The sequence below is a fragment of the Neoarius graeffei genome, chromosome 6 (genome assembly GCF_027579695.1).
Source record: "Neoarius graeffei isolate fNeoGra1 chromosome 6, fNeoGra1.pri, whole genome shotgun sequence".
Taxonomy (NCBI): Eukaryota; Metazoa; Chordata; class Actinopteri; order Siluriformes; family Ariidae; genus Neoarius; species Neoarius graeffei.
In genome coordinates, this window is record NC_083574.1 from 32639756 (window position 1) to 32658464 (window position 18709).

An 18709-nucleotide genomic window follows, 5' to 3' on the forward strand; every position below is an offset into this window, starting at 1 on the left:
CCAGAACTAAGGCCAAAGTGGGAGACATGGCTTCAAGACCTGGACAATCTTCAATCCATTCAAATACCACAGTGCTTTGTTCCCAATTATCTTGGCATGATCCAGAAAATTGAGCTGCATCATTTCTCAGATGCCAGTAATTATGGCTATGGGCAGTGCTCTTATATCAGGATCGTAGCTGATGAACAAGTACATTGCACATTAATAATGGCGAAAGCTAGGGTAACACCCACGAGGATTGTCAGTACTCCACGTCTTGAGCTCACTGCAGCCACAGTCTCTGCAGCTGTAAGCAAGATTCTCAGGGAGGAGCTTGAGCTAAATATAGATCAGGAGTACTTCTGGACTGATTCGAAGGTGGTACTGGGATACATCAAGAACGAAGCCCGATGTTTTCGTAGCGAATTGAATCCAGAAAATCAGAGATGCTACTGACCCTAATCAATGGTTTTACATTGAAACAAGTCAGAATCCGGCAGATCATGCCTCTAGAGGGCTTAAGGTGGCAGATCTGATGGCATCAAATTGGTTCAAAGGACCCAAGTTCTTATGGGAACAGGAAATTGTAACCAACCAAACATCCTCAGAGCTACTTATAAGCGACCCAGAGGTCAAAGTCCTGAAAACTGATGTTGTGAAAGAATATGACCTCCTGAATCAGTTGTCAAGATTTTCTGACTGGGTTACATGTCTCAATGTCATTGCACGCATTCAGAGGCTGGCTCGCAGGGACAGCTCTGGGCCCATTACTGTAGAGGAGCGAAAGAAAGCTGCTCTCATGCTGATCAAGGCAGCCCAAAGAGAAGCATTTGGGGAAGAGCTTAAATGGCCAAACATCACCACAAAAACTCAGGAAAACTCATAAGATGTATGAACTGGACCCATTCCTTGAGGATGGAGTGCTTAGGGTTGGTGGCAGGTTGAGAAGGTCGTCAGCTTCTCTGGCATTCAAACATCCCGTGATACTCCCAAAAGAAGGCATTGTTACACAACTGATACTTGACCACTGCCATAAAAGAACACAGCACCAAGGTCGAGGACAAACACTGAATGAACTCAGAGCCAATGGATATTGGGTAATGGGTGCCAGTAAAATTGTGGCCAAGTACATCAAGAATTGCGTTACATGTCGAAGGGTACGTGGCCGAACTCAAGAACAGCGCATGGCTGACTTGCCTGTTGATCGAATTGAGCCATCTCCTCCATTCTCATGCACAGGCATTGACTGTTTTGGCCCCTTCTACACAAAACAAGGTAGAAAAGAATACAAAAGGTATGGGCTGTTGTTAATTTGCCTAAGCTCCAGGGCCATCCATATTGAGATGCTGGAAGATCTCACAACTGATGCATTTCTGAATGCATTGAGATGCTTCATAGCAATAAGAGGAACAGTCAGACAAATTCGATCTGACCAAGGTACGAATTTCATAGGAGCAAAGAATGAGTTGGGAAAGTGCTTAATGGAACTGGATGAGGAAAGGATGTCAACCTATCTAGCCAGAAAGGAATGTGATTTTCTTATGAATATTCCTGAGGCCAGTCATATGGGAGGCATTTGGGAACGTCAGATACAGACAATCAGGAGCGTGATGAGTTCTGTCCTTGCTCAAGCTAAAGGAAGACTGGATGACTCCTCATTAAGAACATTCTTCTACGAAGCCATGTCCATAGTGAACAGTCGCCCGCTCACAACAAACACAATCTGTGATCCCAAAAGTGTTGAACGCTTGACACCCAATCATTTACTAACTTTGAAGCCTACTATGCCCCTTCCACCTCCTGGAAAATTTGTTCAAGAAGATTTATATGCCAGAAAATGGTGGCACAGAGTACAGTATCTCTCTGAACAATTCTGGAGCAGGTGGCGACGAGAATACTTGACCAACATCAGCCTTAGACAGCAGTGGCATGTGACAAGAAGGAATGTACAGGTTGGAGATGTAGTGATTGTTAAGGATGAGAATACTCCTAGAAATGAGTGGTCACTAGCTAAGGTTGTTGAAGCAAACGAAGATGATGATGGTCTTGTCCGAAAGGTCAAAATTCAAGTAGGTCAGAGAAATTTAGGACCACAAGGTAAATGCTTACCACAACCTTCATATCTTGAGCGCTCAGTTCACAAATTAGTGGTGTTAGTTGAACATAATTCAAAATAGAATAACGTTGAAATAAAATGGAACAATTCAATTAACTGCTTTAACGAACTATTGATAAAAATTCAGTGTAAAAGTTGGGTTTGAAGTTGATAGAAAATTACAAGTTTTATTCACATTTTGTCTAAATATGGTGAACATAAACCTTTGTAATTTTGGTGGCAGTGTAGCTAGCTCTGTAATATTAGTATTTTTGTGTATTATTTGTTTCATATTTAATATTCAATATTTGTTTTTGCTCATACTTGTTTGCATACTTAATCTGAAAATTGTTCAATTAATCACGACATGTGAGCACGTCATTTGGTCATGTGATGCTATGGGGAGGAGCGTGAGTTTCATTTCTTCACATGTTCAGTGTGCTCGAGCGGTATGATGAAGATGTATGAGAGACTGTGCAATATGGAGACAAAGACTGCTAGCCACTCCTAACCTTTGGGTTGAAGGCGTACACGGTATGTTTATTGACATATTTGTGTCATATTTCCTGAAGGCATTAATATTATGGGTATTAAGTGAAACATTTCATGATGGTTTTACTGATGCGTATTTGCCACCGTGTATTTCTTTCAGTTTTCACGGTGGTTTCAGCGTTTGCTCGTTGTAATAAAACACTTGAATCATCAGTCGGAGCGTGACACTTTTATTTAACCTGAAGAAAAAAGTTGGGAGTCAGCTATAGATGCCTTCCCACAAGCGATAGACACTGCCGACTCTGGTGTTAAAGTCTCGCAGCATGACGAGTTCGTTATGTGCAGGGACTGCCTGAATGGTACTGTCGAGCAGGTTGTAGAAGGAGGCTTTGACTTCATCTTTAGAGGTGAGAGTAGGGGCGTACACAGAAATCACGGTAAGGAATCTGTCCTGAGAAAGCGGTATCCGGATGGATATCATACGCTCACTGATGGCAGTTGGGACAAGGTTATGCTGGTGCACGAGCTGAGATCGGATGGCAAAGCCGACGCCATGGATGCATGATTCGTCGGGGTCCTTTCCCTTCCAGAAGATGGTATATCTGGAACCAGCTTCCCTGATGTTGCCTTCACCTGGAAGCCTGTTCTCACTCAGGGCTGCCAGATCGATGTTAAAGCGGGCAAGCTCTTTGCAGATGAGGGCTGTACGTCGTTCAGGACGGTCGATGTCACTCTTGTCCTGGCGGGTGCAGATGTTCCAAGCCCCAAGAATGAAGGGTTTTGAGATAGAAGAGCGGGTAGTCAGTGGTTGGGTAGCAGTAATATTTGTCGTGTTCTGACTGCTGAATGGGAAGTCTGCCAGCCACGGTATCCTGGCCAGATGAGTCTGCTGTGTCCGATGTTCACCTTTTCTATGGGCATCCCCATGCTGGGTGGGCTGTGGGAATCCTAAAAAGGCCAACCCAGTCGCGAGTCCAGCTGCCGAGCTCCATTGTCATGGCAAGGTCAATGGAGAGTGACCATCAAAGACTCACCACCAATGTGTGGTCACAGACTAGAGGCTTCCAGCTATCCAGGCCTGCCCCTGATGCCCATGGTGCCATCGCCATTGGGCTTTGAGATATAGATGTCGGAAGAAACAGATGGCGAATGCCATTCGCTGAAGAGCTTGTTTTAGGTGATCGTGACTGCGTGGCGGCCACACGCACACACTTGGCCAGCAACACTTCCACTGTGGCTCAAAGGGTTGAAACATGCAGTTTCAGCAAGGCTGGTTGCGTCAGGCTGCCGGGTTCTTCATTCATCAAGACCCGCCTTTGTCGCGCCTGTCTGCTGGGCATTGCCCTCCTCTGCCAGAGACAAGTGTTCTGCTTGGTCCACCGTTGGGGTCTTGCTGTTGGATGCCTTTAGTCTGGAACCTCATCCTCGACCTTACCGCTTTGGGTGACCCTACCAGGAGTTTGAAACTCCCGACGGCATTGCTCTTGGAATCATTGGAACGCTCAAGCCCTTCCACCATGGCAAGGCGCATCCACCGGAAGGGTAATGGAAGGCGGAGTCGGGGAAGATGAGTGGCCAAATCACTACACCTGTCGTCAGTTAAGGTGTGTGTCTGTGTGTGTTTCTTGCAGTGACGGTGCTGTATAAAAGGAGTAGGAGAGCAGAGAAGGGGTTGGTTGGGACCACAACATGACTGTGTGTGTGTGTTTGTGTGCGTGTGACTGTCCTGGTAGTGAAAGTGTCTTGCTGAAAAACAAAATAAATGTGTGTTTAAGCACTAACAACCGCCTGTCGTACTTCTGTACTCCACTCACATCAGGGCAGCTTCCACAATGGTGTTGAAACCCGGGAGTACAGAGGGGAGCCCATCCATGGAGTCCTCGCCCTTCAAAGACCTCATTCATGCCCTCACCATGGCACAGCAGAACCAGCATCAAGCACTGATCACCCTATGAAAGGAGCAGGAACAACACTTCGAGGCCTTGATACTGGCCCAACAAGAAGGACTGCCAGGTGTTCCGGCATCTGCTCGCATCGGCGGGGTCCTTGACCGCCGCTGCAGCAGACCCTCCCCACCTCACCCTAACAAAGATGGGTCCACATGACGATCCGGAAGCCTTCCTCATGCTCTTTGAGCAAGCAGCCAAAGGGTGGGGTTGGCCGGTCAAGCAGCGCACAGTGCGCCTACTTCCTCTGCTCACCGGCGAGGCGCAGCTCGTCGCACTGCAGCTCCCTTCTGACAGCCAGCTCATTATGCGGACTTAAAGAGAGCCATTCTCCAGCAAGTCGGCCACTCCCCGGAACAACAGCATCAGCACTTTCACGTGCTGCACTTGGAGGAGGTTGGCCGGCCATTCGCGTTCGGCCAACAACTCTGGGATGCCTGCCGGCGGTGGCTGAGGGCAGACGACCACAACGCCGAGGGAATTATCGACCTGGTAACATTGGAGCAGTTCATCTCGTGACTTTCAGAAGGAATGGTGCAGTGGGTTCAGTGTCATCGCCCGGTGTTGCTGGATCAAGCCATCGAGCTGGCAGAGGACAACATGGCAACGGTTCAGATGGCAGGAAGACATGCCTCCCCTTCTCCTCTTTTCTCTCTCTCTCTCCCTCTTAGTCTGCTTCCCGTCCTCGCCCTGTTCCCCCACCACGGAGGTGGGGGCCGGCTCCCCCCCAGCCGGCCCGACGCACCCGTGGTGCCCTCCCTTTTCCCCCTTCCTTATCTGTCTTCTCCCCCAGGTGAGTGAAGTCTGTAACACCAGTGCAGAGGGAGAGCCTGGGCTGGTGTGCTGGTGCTGCGGGGAGCCAGGACATCTCCAAAGTCAGTGCTCCATGATGGAGGTGGGTGCGGTGGTCCAGGTCCCCGACGTGCCAGAAACCGCCCTCGATTGGGCCGGAGCATATCATATACCGGTAAGTGTACAAGGGGATACGTATCTGGCCTTGGTGGATTCTGGCTGTTACCAGACCTCAATCCACCAACGCCTGGTGCAAGGTGAGGCACTGGGGAGAACACAAGTGGTGAAGGTATTGTGTGCGCACAGGGATGTTCACAACTATCCTTTAGTGTCCATCCACATTCTATTTCAGGGAGAAAAGCATAGTGTAAAGGTGGCGGTTAATCCTCGTCTCACCCACGTGCTGATTTTGGTGACTGACTGGTCAGGATTTAAAGAATTAATGGAACATGTAAGAATTGTGTCCTGTAGTAATACGTCTCGGGAAGATCCCAGTCTAGTATTGGCTGGAGAAGCTGTCACAGAGCCATCTACATCAGCACCACGTCAGGGCGGAGCGAGGGTCAGCTCGCCCCTCCTCCCTCTCATGTGGATTCCTTTGAGGATTTCCCATTAGAGCAGTCGCGAGACGAGAATCTGCGGCATGCATTTGACCAAGTGAGAGTAATCAATAGTCAAGTTCTCCAGCCAAATGTGACACCGGCCTTCCCCTACTTTGGTATTATTCAGGATAGGTTATATCAAGTGACGCAGGATACTCAGACTGACGAACAGATAACACAGTTATTAATCCCAAAGAGCCGTAGGGAACTCATATTCCATGCGGCTCACTTTAATCCCATGGCCGGACACTTGGGGCAGGCTAAAACACTAGCCCGAATAATGGCCCGATTCTATTGGCCAGGGATTTGCAGGAATGTCCGTCGGTGGTGTGCAGCATGTCACGAATGCCAATTAGTAAATCCCATGGCCACTTCAAAAGTGCCTTTGCGGCCTCTCCCTCTAATCGAGACCCCTTTTGAAAGAATTGGGATGGCTCTCGTCAGGCCATTAGATCGGTCAGCACGGGGATATTGCTTTATTTTAGTTCTGGTGGACTACGCAACGCAATATCCGGAAGTGGTGCCTCTCTGTAATATCTCAGCATGCAGTATTGTGGAAATGCTCTTCCATATTATCTCCTGGGTCAGGATTCTGAAAGAACTCCTGACAGACCAAGGCACTACATTTGTCACACACGCTGTGTGAACTGCATGGGTTATTGGGAATTCAGCCTATCCGCACCAATGTCTATCACCCACAAATGGATGGCTTAGTGGAACGATTTAATCAAACACTCAAAAACTTAATTCGGAAATTTGTAAGTGAGGATGTGCGTAATTGGGATAAATGGCTCGAGCCCCTGTTATTTGCAGTTTGAGAGGTCCCGCAAGCCTCCACGGGTTTCTCACCATTCGAGTTATTATATGGGTGTAAGCTGTGTGGCATTTTGGATGTGCTGTGTGAAAATTGGGAGGAGGGACCTATGCCTAGTAAGAACGAATTTCAATACGTTCTCGATCTGCATGCAAAACTCCACACCCTCACTCACTTAACCCAGGAGAATTTGCGGCAGGCACAAGAACATCAAGTTTGACTGTATGACGGGCATGTGCCTTAGAGAGTTCATACTGGGAGACAAAGTGCTCGTATTATTGCCCACGTCGAGCTCCAAATTAATCGCCAAGTGGCAAGGGCCCTTTGAGGTCACACGGCTAGTCGGGGATGTCAACTATGAGGTGAGGTGAACGGACAGGGGCGGGGCATTGCAAACTTACCACCTCAATCTGTTAAAATGCTGGAATTGAGGAGGTTCCCGTGGCATTGGTGTCGGTAGTCCCGGAGAAGGAGGAGCTGGGGCCGGAGGTACAAAAAAAAAATAATTGACATCTCCAGCCACTCCGGTCCCTTGTGGAGACCACCTCTCACCAGCCCAACTCATGGAGGTGGCCCAGTTGCAGAGGGAATTTTCCAACGTGTTCTCGCCCCTGCCCAGCCGCACCCACCTCATAGAACACCACATTGAGATGTCCCCCAGGGGTGGTGGGCAGCTGCCCTTACCACCTGCCCGAACACAAAAAACAGGTGGTTCAGGATGAACTCAAGCCCATGCTCGAAATGGGCATAATCGAGGAGTCCCACAGTGACTGGAGAAGCCCGGTGGTCCTGGTTCTCAAGACTGATGGCTCGGTCTGGTTCTCTGTGGACTATAGAAAGGTCAATGCGGTGTCTAAATTCAACGCATACCCAATGCCTCGCATTGATGAGCTGCTTGATCGATTAGGCACTGCTTGTTTTTACTCGACACTGACTTTAACAAAGGGATATTGGCAGATCCCCTTGACTCCTCTATCCCAAGAGAAAATGGCCTTTTCCACACCGTTTGGGTTACACCAATTTGTCACACGTCCTTTTGGGTTATTTGGGGCTCCCGCGACATTCCAGTGGCTCATGGACAGGGTTCTCCGCCCTCACACCGCCTACGCGGCCACGTACCTCAACAATATCATCATCTATAGCAATGATTGGCCACGGCACCTAGAACACCTTAGAGCCATCCTAAAGTTGCTGAGGCGTGCGGGTCTCACAGCTAACCTGAAAAAGTGTGCACTTGGGTGGGTGAAAGTATGGTATCTGGGTTTCCACTTGGATCATGGGCAGGTGCATCCCCAAATTAACAAGACTGCAGTGATTGCGGCCTGCCCGAGGCTCAAGACCAAAGGGGGGGGGGGTGAAACAGTTCCTGGGGCTGGCTGGCTACAATCGTAGGTTCATACCTAATTATTTGGACGTCATCAGCCTGCTGACTGGTCTCACTAAAAAGGGAGCGCCAGATCCAATCCAATAGATGGAGCAATGCCAACAGGCTTTCTCTAGGGTAAAGGCTGCACTGTGTGGGGGGCCACTTTTACACCCCCCTGACTTCTCTCTCCCCTTTATTTTATAGACAGACTCATCAGACAGGGGCTGGGGGCCATTCTGTCCCAGAGGGTGGAGGGTGAGGAACGTTCTGTGCTGTACATTAGCCATAAGTTGTTGATGCATGAAAGCAAGTACAGCACGATAGGGAAGGAGTGCCTGGCTATCAAGTGGGCGGTCCTCGCCCTCCAGTACTACCTACTGGGATGCCCTTTCACCCTCTATTTGGACCACGCGCCCCTCCAGTGCCTCCACCATATGAAAGATGCCAACGTGCGGATCATCCGTTGGCATCTTGCCCTCCAGCCATTCAAATTCGAGGTGGTCCACAGGCTGGGGGTGCAAATGGGGGGGGGAGTCCGCTGCAGGCTGGACTGCTCCCCGGCCTGAGTCGGGTGGTTGGGGGTATGTGGCAGCAGGGGCGTGGCCAAGCGTTGGCTTGTGAATGGAGGGCGGAGTCAGGGAAGGTGAGTGGTCAAATCGCTACACCTGTCACCAATTAAGGTGTGTGTCTGTGTGTGTCTCTTGCAGTGATGGTGCTGTATAAAAGAAGTAGGAAAGCAGAGGAGGGGTTGGTTTGGACCAGAACATGACTGTGTGTGTGTTTGTGTGCGTGTGGCTGTCCTGGTCATGAAAGTGTCTTGCTGAAAAACAAAATAAACATGTGTTTAAGCACTAACACCCGCCTGCTGTACTTCTGTACTCCACCCACATCAGGGCAGCTTCCACACATTCTCATGTTCAGAAGTAATTATCATATTCCTATTGTCAACCAGATGATTCTGATTAACTCCCCCCAAAAGATCAGATGTTTCTGTAGGATTTTCTTGACATCATTTTGGTTTCCACTGACTGCTGAAGCCCTAGTCATAAAGAGATTACAAAGCAAGTACAGGATCTCATTGTTGAAAGGTTTTGAGCTGGAGAGAGGTACAAAGGAATTTGCATAATTTGATCTACCATGGAACACTGTAAAGGTCATTATTAACAAGTGGAAAAAATGAGGAATTACAGTAGAACCAAGGACAGGATGTTCCTCAAAAAAGGCAAAAAGACAAAATGAAAAACTATCAAGGAGGCTGCCAAGAGCCCTACAGCAACATTAAAGGAGCTGAAGGAATATCTGGCAAGTGCTGCTCACTCCCTGCATGTGACAACAATTGTATTCCTCACATGGGCTGTGAGGTCTGGAGACTAGACAGATGGCTTTTATATAAAAATAAATAAATAAAAATTCCAAGCTCACCTAAATTTTGCCAGACCATGTGTTATGGCAATTTTTTTTTAAATTATTATTATTATTTCATGGCTAGCTCCAAATAGCAATCTATTTTGAAGCACAATAGCAGCCCGAACCATAAATCCAAGTCAATAATGGAATAGTTTCAGAAGATGATCAACGTTTTGGAATGGCCCAGTCAGAGCCCAGATCTAAATCCTATTGAAAACTTGCTGAACAACTTGAAGAGGGTTGTGTACCGGAGATCCTCTCACAACTTAATAGATTGGGAACATTTTTTTTTTTGCATCGAAGAGTGGAATAAAATTGCCAAATCAAGATGTACTAGGTTGGTAGACTTTTCCTCAACAAGACAACAAGAAAGAAAAAAAAGACAAGCAAAAGGTGCTTTTTCTGTGTTTTTCATTTGCAGTTTGTTGGTTGCTATATTACATTAATAGTGGTAAAAGTTCCAATTTGATCTTCCAATTCTAACAGGAGTATGTAGACTTTTTGTGTTCTCTGTATGTGAAGATGCCTCAGAAAAGGTTATACAGTATGCTAATACATACTGTATAACTATGGCTACCATTAAGTTGGGTTGTCATTGCAAAATCTAAACATAAAAATCTAAATAGTTAGTAGTCTTTGGCAATAAAATAACAGCAGTATGTACCATTGATAGACACTTTATTAATAGCAATAAGAATTTTTCAAGAGAATGTTCAGTGGTTTAACTTGAATGCATCAAATGCAAACCACCAGAAAAAGCATGGAGTGAGAAAATGTGCAGTATTTTCCACAGGTCGTAAATATTCATGTGGTGGTAACTGGTGGAAAGTGCCAACATTACCTACCGCCACAAAATGGTCTACTATATGTGATTTTTGGATTGCGTTAAAATCTGCTCTGTTTTCACACAGAGTTTGACATTAACATTTTAATCCACTTGTCCAGTCGGACAAGCAGCAAGATTTTTCACTTGTCCTGACCATAACCTTATTATTACTATATATTTACTAGTTCAATAAAAGGCAAATGATTAACAAAGTTTATCAAAAAGCAAGTATAGTTATGATAATCATTATGCTTTAATGATTTTTAATTTTTCAATAAAACTCAAACTTTAACTGTAACAATAAACAAAAACTCTCCAATGCCCCATTATGGTGCATGTGGTGTTCTAATTCATTACCTGATCTGCAGTTAGACTCACCAAACTTCAAAGCTTCTGGAGGAAATAAAGTTAAATCTTGATTAATCCAGCAGAACTTGAAGTAAAATTTTATTTAAAGAAATGAAACCGAAAGAAAACAAGTTGAACATGATAAGGGTGACAGACGCATGTTGTGAATGAAAACAAACCATAGTGTAAGTGAGTTCAGCACTGTCATAAAATTCCTGCGAAATATCTTATGACATTTGTGATGCTTAATTTGTACCATAAGTAAACATGAGTTTGCAGGTTGTCCCCATGTCTGTGTGGGGTTGTTCCGGTTTCCACCACAGTTCAAAGATATGCAGATTGAGTAAAATACTCAGCCACTGGGGTTGTACAAGACAGTGCATACTTAGTGCTGGTCCCAAGCTCGGATAGATTGGGGAGGGCTGTGTCAGGAAGGACATCCGGTGTAAAACCTATGTCAAATCAAATATGCGGAACAGCTCCGCATATTTGAATGAAGGATGTGTACCATACAAGAGAAGAATACAATGAATGTCTGAATGAACTGAAGATTCACCACAGACATTTCATTTATTGAGGTATTAGATCGCCAGTTCTCCGATTTCGATGAATTCAAGGTTTGATAATCTATAATTAGATATGATGACATGGTTATTTTACACACATACCTGCTGTACTCAGCTTCCCCAGAATTTAGTAAACAATAACATGGCCAGATCGAGGTGATTGAACTAGTTTTGCTACAACTTTACTAATGTAACTCTTGAATAATTACTAGAAAATGGTGATTTTTAACAAATATTCAACTTGTTCCATTGGACAGGCAGATGTGGATTTGACTTGTCTGGACCAAACATTTGGTTGTCCCAGACAGTTGGACTACCATTAATGTCGAGCCTTGGCATAGTTTGGAATTTGTTCCACTTGCACGTATTGAAATCATTTCTGTGCAAACTGCTCAGGAAATTGCACAAAGGAAGGTTTGAAATTCAAAATATAGGGATTAAATTCAACCTTTTTCTCCTGGTAATTATTAAAAATAGGTAATTAAAAATGATCAATAATTATCATCAACTGAAATGAAACATTTTATCATGATACATCGCCCAGCGTTAATAGCTAGTTAGTATGGTAGTTAATGTAGTAACATTAGCTAACTGAAGCTAACCATTTCTTCTATAACCTGGCTTGCTTGCCACTAACTTGAGTGAGCTTGTTAGGTGTCCTTTCAAAAGAATGATGCTCTACATTGCTGTACATTAATTGGTGAATAATGATTCAAATTTTTTTTAAATGATTTTTGTGCAGGATGACCTGAAAGGCTGGATCTCGAGTCTCACCATGAGTATTAGCGAACACGAGGAAATCGCTAAATGGGGGCAGTCTCATCCAACTACCTCATCTACAGACGAGGGCACACGGAGGGAAGGCAGCAGAGCTGAGAAATCAGACAGGGCTGATCGGGGCTCTGAACGCTCGGACAAGGGTGAGAAAATGGAGAAAAAGAGCGGAAAAAAGAAATGAAGAGGCAACTTTCTGACAGTTTGCATTGGGTTACACTGCAGCAACTAGAAGTCTGATATGACACTAAACTTGAAGAGGAAGGGAGAAAATGTTGCACTCTTTCTCTCCAAGTGGATTTCTCTCTCTGAAGGATTGAAGCAACTCCTGGTGGCCACTGGAGATTCTCAGTCCCAATACATGAAGAGCAGTTCTTCAAGAGGCCAAACAAAGATTAATCCAAGAGATGTTACACTGAGCTCATTATAGTTATTTCAAATTTATACATCTGTTTATGAATGTTTTCAGTTATACAGGTCTATTCTGAAATGTCGAGTAGCAGTAAGTTAAAGCACCTGGACTTGAGTTATAATCTTATCACTTTTACATACTACTGCTCAACATTTTTAAATTTGTTCAACTCTATCCTGTCTATTCACACCTTACTTACTGATGAGAATGGAAATATGCCAAAAGTTAATTTGCTCTTTTATATAAATATCTTATTTTATGTTTTTTTAATCTTCTTGACACTTTGTACACCATAACACACTGATTGTGTGATTATCAAGCATGAATTATATATCAGCTTCAATTTACAGACTGAGAAATTAAAGGTAAGTATGAAATAAAGTAAAGACAATAACCATGCAGGGGACTGTAAAGCCTGAAATCTGCCTTCCAATACTGCTTTTAACGCCCTCGTAAACATCACCTAATGAGTGTACATTTGCACTGTGGGGGTCACAGAAGTGTGTAGGAAGTGTTTTCCCTCAGCAGTGAGAACAGTGTAGCTGAAGTGACTTTCTTGGAGATTTAGACATCAAGTGTTACACCTTAGTACCTTTTGTACCCCTTTTCCACCAACAGGGAACAGTTTCGGTTCTGATTCACATACCAAATTTTGAACTGTTCAAAGCATTTTAACCAAAAATAAATTGGTTCAAAACCTGAAAAGTTGGTTCTCGGTTGAAACCAAAAGATAACTGGTTTTTTGTTTGTTTGTTTTTTTTCAGTACAAACCATGACATCAGGGCCATGTCATTAGTTTGGAAAGGAAGCAAAGCAGAGCAATGCAGAACTCAACAGAATATGATACATTTTCAGAAAAAAAAAATTGAATGAAAAGAAACATCTACAATAACACAACAAAAGCTCACAGGTAATCAATGTGCACCACGATCTTGCTGCTACTGTTTACTTCCATTGTGCAGCGCCTTTCGTTCATGACACATCCTTGATTACAATGGTTCTGTTCAAAACTGGTGAAGACACGGGCTGGTTCATTAGCTGGCACCAAGGTTCAAAGAATCCTGAATGGAACCGGTTCAAGAACCCATTCCCTGTTGGTCAAAAAGCAGTATATATGCAGAGTCATAACAGCTTGCGAAGTCATTAGTTTGCTAACTAGCTGATTTGCTAATTAATGAGAGATAGTAAAAATAAGAACACTAGTGTGGTTTTCTTGGAAATTTACACACTCCGTCTCAGTCACACACACTGTCAGGTTTTATTGGCTAGCTAACTACCCAGTAAGACTAGTTTGTTAACTATCTGGTTTGCTAAACAGTTACTACAGAAATTTTAATAATTTTCTTGGTAGTTTCTATGATTTAATTTCCTTTGGTCTACAACATACTTTATTAAATTATACATTTTTGTTAATAGGTTATCAATTAACCAGCTACGATGCTAAAAGCTAACTGGCTAGCAGAACTGAACAGAAGTAATACTATTCCTTTTGCTGTCGTGTACAAATGGAAGAATTGGAGGGATAAAAAACAGTCTAAATACAGACAATCAAATGTTAGAGTTTACATTTTTATAGTTTACATTTACCAACAATTCATCCACCATTAAAAAAAAAAAGATTGTGTCAAAGAGTGCAGTAATGCCCTCTGCATACATTGTGGCTCTGAAGGCTGCAGTGTTTTCAATTTAATCCCTCATTTAAAGGTCATCTAGCAGACATCACTCAGCAGCCAGGGAAGAGAAAGATGTTATGGGTGCATTAAAAACAGGATTGGAACAGAGGTGTGTATTTTTGCCTCCTTCTTTCTGAGAATAAGCCACAGCATTGATAAAATGCCCTTTTCCTGTTTCAGTGGAATGAGGAAGTGACTGAATTCCTTACAAAGGTCATTCCTTCCTGTTTCAGTGTTTGCAGGGGAAAAAATGTCGTGTCTGTGTCTCTCTAAAGTCCACTGTAATGTATGTTCAAACTGGAACAATAAGCCGTGTGTGTGCTTACATCATCCAGGTAATGAGAACTCAGGCATTTGATTTTAAACCCTGTAGTCTTCCTTGTGTCACGCTCACGCGCGCATGCGTGTGTGTGTTTTGTGTGTGTTAAATGTGCACATCAGTATTTTTCTTAAACTGTTGCAGTATTCAGGCACTGCATGAGAATAAATTGTTTCTTAGTACATGTATCTCCTTTGCTTCTCATTCTGTGTGGATTTTTTTTTATGTTAATATGAATAGTCTCTTGGTCTACAATAGGTATGTTGTGATTGTGTGTCACTTAACTAGGAAGTTGTAAGAATAGTGAGATGTACTACAGTGTCCTTCCGTGTTGTCTTCTCTAACACACCTGTTTCAACAGAAGTTCAATTTCCATACACTTCCTTGGGGGTTAAAGTAGTATGAAGGGTGTCTTAAGCATATGGGTTGGACCAGGTGTGTGAGAGTATGAAAAAGACAAATTTGTAATGCTGGGGCCTAAAGTCATTGTTGGACGTTGTTACGGTAGGTAAGCAATCCCTGTCCCATTCTAGTGTCTTCCTGCTGCAACACACATAAACACACCCATTTTATCCATATGAAGTGTGTTAATAAGTAGGCATGTGCCAACAATTATACTTCCAATAATAGATTATGAAATATACTTCAAAATTCAGCATGCACAACTTTTATTGAAGTAAAAAGACTCAAACAAAAAAAAAATGTTCACAATAATATTGTTTGAAATCATTTTTGTAGTACAATACCAATATAGCATCTTAGGATGTTGGGGCAAATATTGTGATATGAAGAGGTAATGTCAGCACATGTCTTCTAAAGAGCTGATGAGTTGGATCAGTGTGTTAGGGTGAGATTTTGTTAGGGTATTGTAACAACTTTCTAACTTTGCTTCCCGTTCCTCTGTTTCCCAGCCTTCAGAACAGGTGAGTTCTTTTATTTTAGTACACTTTTCAGTGATAAACACACAAACGACGGGGTGTCACAACACTCTCATTCCTGACTGTCTGAAAGACACACAGAGACAGATTAATAGACAGCCAGTAATTTGACACAGGTGCACCTCATCACGTTACTTGCTGGTTCAACCTGCCTCCTCGCTGTTCACAGCCGACGCTCGACCACGCCCCTGCTGCCACAGGTATGTTACTGTGTGCTAGTCCTGGTCCTGTAGTTCTCTTGTATCGCTTGTTAGTATGTTTCTTCAGTGAATCAGCCCCACTCATTTCATCAGGACATAAAAAGCCAAATAAAATGTGTAGAACCTGAGAGCAGAACCTCGACACTCGATAAAACACTCTAACTCACTCAACCAGACAGTAATATACTCACTTTATCCCTAGTATGAGTGTGTTTATGAATTGAGTCAGGTTTTGTTGAGTGTGTTAGTGTGTGTTAAGGTGTTTTGGGTGTATTGATGTACATGGTACCGGTATGTATTAGATAAATGTTTCCCAGTATTTATATTCAGATTCAAGACCTGATTCAGCTCATCAGCTCATTAATACACTTTCACGAGGATAAAACATCAGTATGTTTTGTGTAATGATGAGTATATTATACTCCTCTCTTTCATAATCTTGTCACATTAGATTTTTTAAACCTGTCTACATTTATTTATAATGTAAAATGTTTCAATATGTGTTTCAAAAGATGAGAAACAGTGAATGATGAGAAACATCTGGAATGTTTTAAAACTAAGTCTTTTATACATGTGATTGTGTATTTTTGTTGTTTATGCCTTCAGAATTGGAAAGAAAAATCTTTATCTCCCTATATTATTTAACTTTTTTCCTCCAACATGGTTTAATGTGTAAATGTACTGTAAATATAATTTTTTTTTCCTTATTGCAAGCTGGGGTCTGGCAACATATTAATGATCCAGTACACCTAGGTTTGTATTTGAGCTACAAGGTTAATGTAGCTAATAAGAAAGGTGATACCAAATAATGTGCTCAGGAAGTTAGTATTTCTGGATTTAAGATGGCCATAACTAGCTTCAGTCTAAACACCAAATGGCAAATAAATGCAACTGTCTTGACTACAATCAGAGTAAACGCTAATATTGCAAAAAGTTGTATTTGGCTAATATGTTTCTTTAAACCAGTGTTTTGCAAACTGCAGGTTGCTGTTGACGGGGCATAAAAAAAACGCAGAAGCTGTATCTCAACATAATCAGGGGTGGATCCAGGAAAATGGGAAAGGGGGGGTGGGGTGAACCTAGTAAGGCCAGGGGTCCGGGGGCCACCAGAGGCCCCTGGAAGCTCTGCAGTTTATAAATGCCCGGAAATGCATTTTGAGCTGTTAGAGACATGTTGTAAATTAAATATCTTAAAGAAAATTACCATATCAAAAATATGCTTTAAAAGTAGAAACCTTCAAAACCATTTTATTAGTCACTGAAAGTGATATTGTCAGAGTTGCAGGTATATGCATAAACCATAATTACAACTGATGTATGGTAATATTGATGAAAGTTGCATTGTCCTATAATGCATTACCACATGAGACACTATAGTGTAGTACACTGACCACAAAACACCTTATATTAATAAATTATTACTATTTTAGCAACTGCAATCTGAGCTCCTGCTCAGGATATTCAATGTATAAGATAGTGAATATACTGTACCCAGGTAAACTGAGACTGCAAGAGTTGCATGTCTGTAATACAAAGGCAGTAACTGCAATCTGAGCTCCTGAGTCTAATAGACTGAGCGAACTATACAATGACTGTGTGAATTGCATGTGAAGTCCTATAATAAGTCTTTGTTCCCAAGACTCAGGGGATTTCAAGCAGATTTTCTTCAGAGCCGTTGCAAAAATCAACATCTCTCACAGACCTAGCCACTGTCATAAAAATCAAAATGAGGCTCACCTCCGAAACAGTATGTGTACCATGTACATACAGTACATAGGGTATAGTAAGTACAGGGATACCCTATTAATGAATGCGAGCAGTAGCTGGACAGCCAACACGTGTGCGTACGCAGTAAGCCTGCTGCAACGACTTATCATTTTGGCTTGTGAACATGCGTGTTAACGATACCATAAACATAAAAGGATGGCGCACACCCTTTACATGTAGTAGTCAGTGCAGTCCGGGAATACAGTATGTTAATATGTCGATGCACAAAGATGCGAAAAAACCAAAGCTAAGACCTACTATTAAATATAAATTTATACCGTAAACTCTTCAGCTCAATCCCACATAAGTTTATTTTGTTTTTTAACCTTATTAATTAAAAAATGTTGGGCATATCTTGGTATCTGCAATACAATCAAATCACAATTCCAAGTCGCCATGTACTAAAACTTTTTTTTTTGGATGGGGGGAGCCTGGTGTGCACCCCCCCTCCCCCCAATCCACGACAGTTAATAGTTTAATTTAGGCAATTTATTAAGTTTGCTTTGACCAAATCTAAGGGAGTTGTATGCGTTAAAAATAGTAGACGCTATTAATCATTATTCAAATTAAATATGTGCCAACCTGGCTTTTCTCTGTGGAGTTTGTATGTCCTCTCGGAGCCTGTGTGGGTTTCCTCCCATAGTCCAAAGACATGCAGATTAGATCAACTGGCTACTCTAAGCCCATGTTTACATTAGACCGTATCAGCGGATCATCAGATTAACGTTTTTAAAACAATTAGTGTGCACACAGCAACACCAATACACGATTTGTGTGCACACAGCAATACCAATACACGGATACGCTCGGCTCCGCAGGCATCCTGCGCTCCAAATCACTCCACCCTGAACAGCGAGTGCCTTCTGGAGGGTGCGCACTCCGGCCTTGCGCAGCTCACAGAGCACGCGAGTGAAGTGAACAAGCTGTGATTCGGGACTGAGCTGCTGTGTGTGTGATCCCAGCGCATATCACTTACCACTTGCAAGTGGAAGGATGGCAAGCCTAAAGACAATCATAACTACACAATGGGCAGTATTTGCATCAGTATTTGCAGTATTTTCATACTTTTATACTCTTTAATGAAAGGTGATACAAGGCGGAAGTCCGCGCCGTTTTTCAGCAGTCGCGTCACATGACCAACGCCAGCGAATCAGGAAGGTGGATGTCACAGTGACGTTGTCCAATGAGACGCCAGCTAGAGTTCAGCACAGCGTATCCGCGTATTCTGAATGTTTACACAGCACCGGAGCTGACACGATCTGGATTGAATACGTGGACGCTGGCGGATTCCCGTTTCCCGGCGTTTCCAGGCGGTTTAATGTAAACGGACAGTGCATCTGCGAAGAAAACGAGACAGATACGGTCTAATGTAAACGTAGCCTAAATTGCCCAT

At 43.4% G+C, this 18709-nt stretch overlaps 1 protein-coding gene and 1 long non-coding RNA gene across 2 annotated transcripts in view; both read left to right on the top strand.

Annotated features, from left to right (window-relative positions):
- The window catches only part of LOC132887847 (spectrin beta chain, non-erythrocytic 4-like), a 221863-nt gene extending 209251 nt beyond the window's left edge, over positions 1 to 12612 (top strand). The window contains exon 37 of the mRNA XM_060923573.1: positions 11976 to 12612. Within this exon, the coding sequence (XP_060779556.1) occupies positions 11976 to 12191 (216 nt within the window). The 3' untranslated portion in view covers positions 12192 to 12612. The remainder of the gene's footprint in view (positions 1 to 11975) is intronic.
- A 1720-nt stretch (positions 12613 to 14332) lies between these two features.
- Positions 14333 to 15550, top strand: LOC132887412 (uncharacterized). The gene is made up of 3 exons (XR_009654824.1): positions 14333 to 14427; positions 15323 to 15334; positions 15466 to 15550. It is a non-coding gene; the product is annotated as an uncharacterized LOC132887412 (long non-coding RNA).
- The last annotated feature ends 3159 nt before the right edge of the window (positions 15551 to 18709 follow it).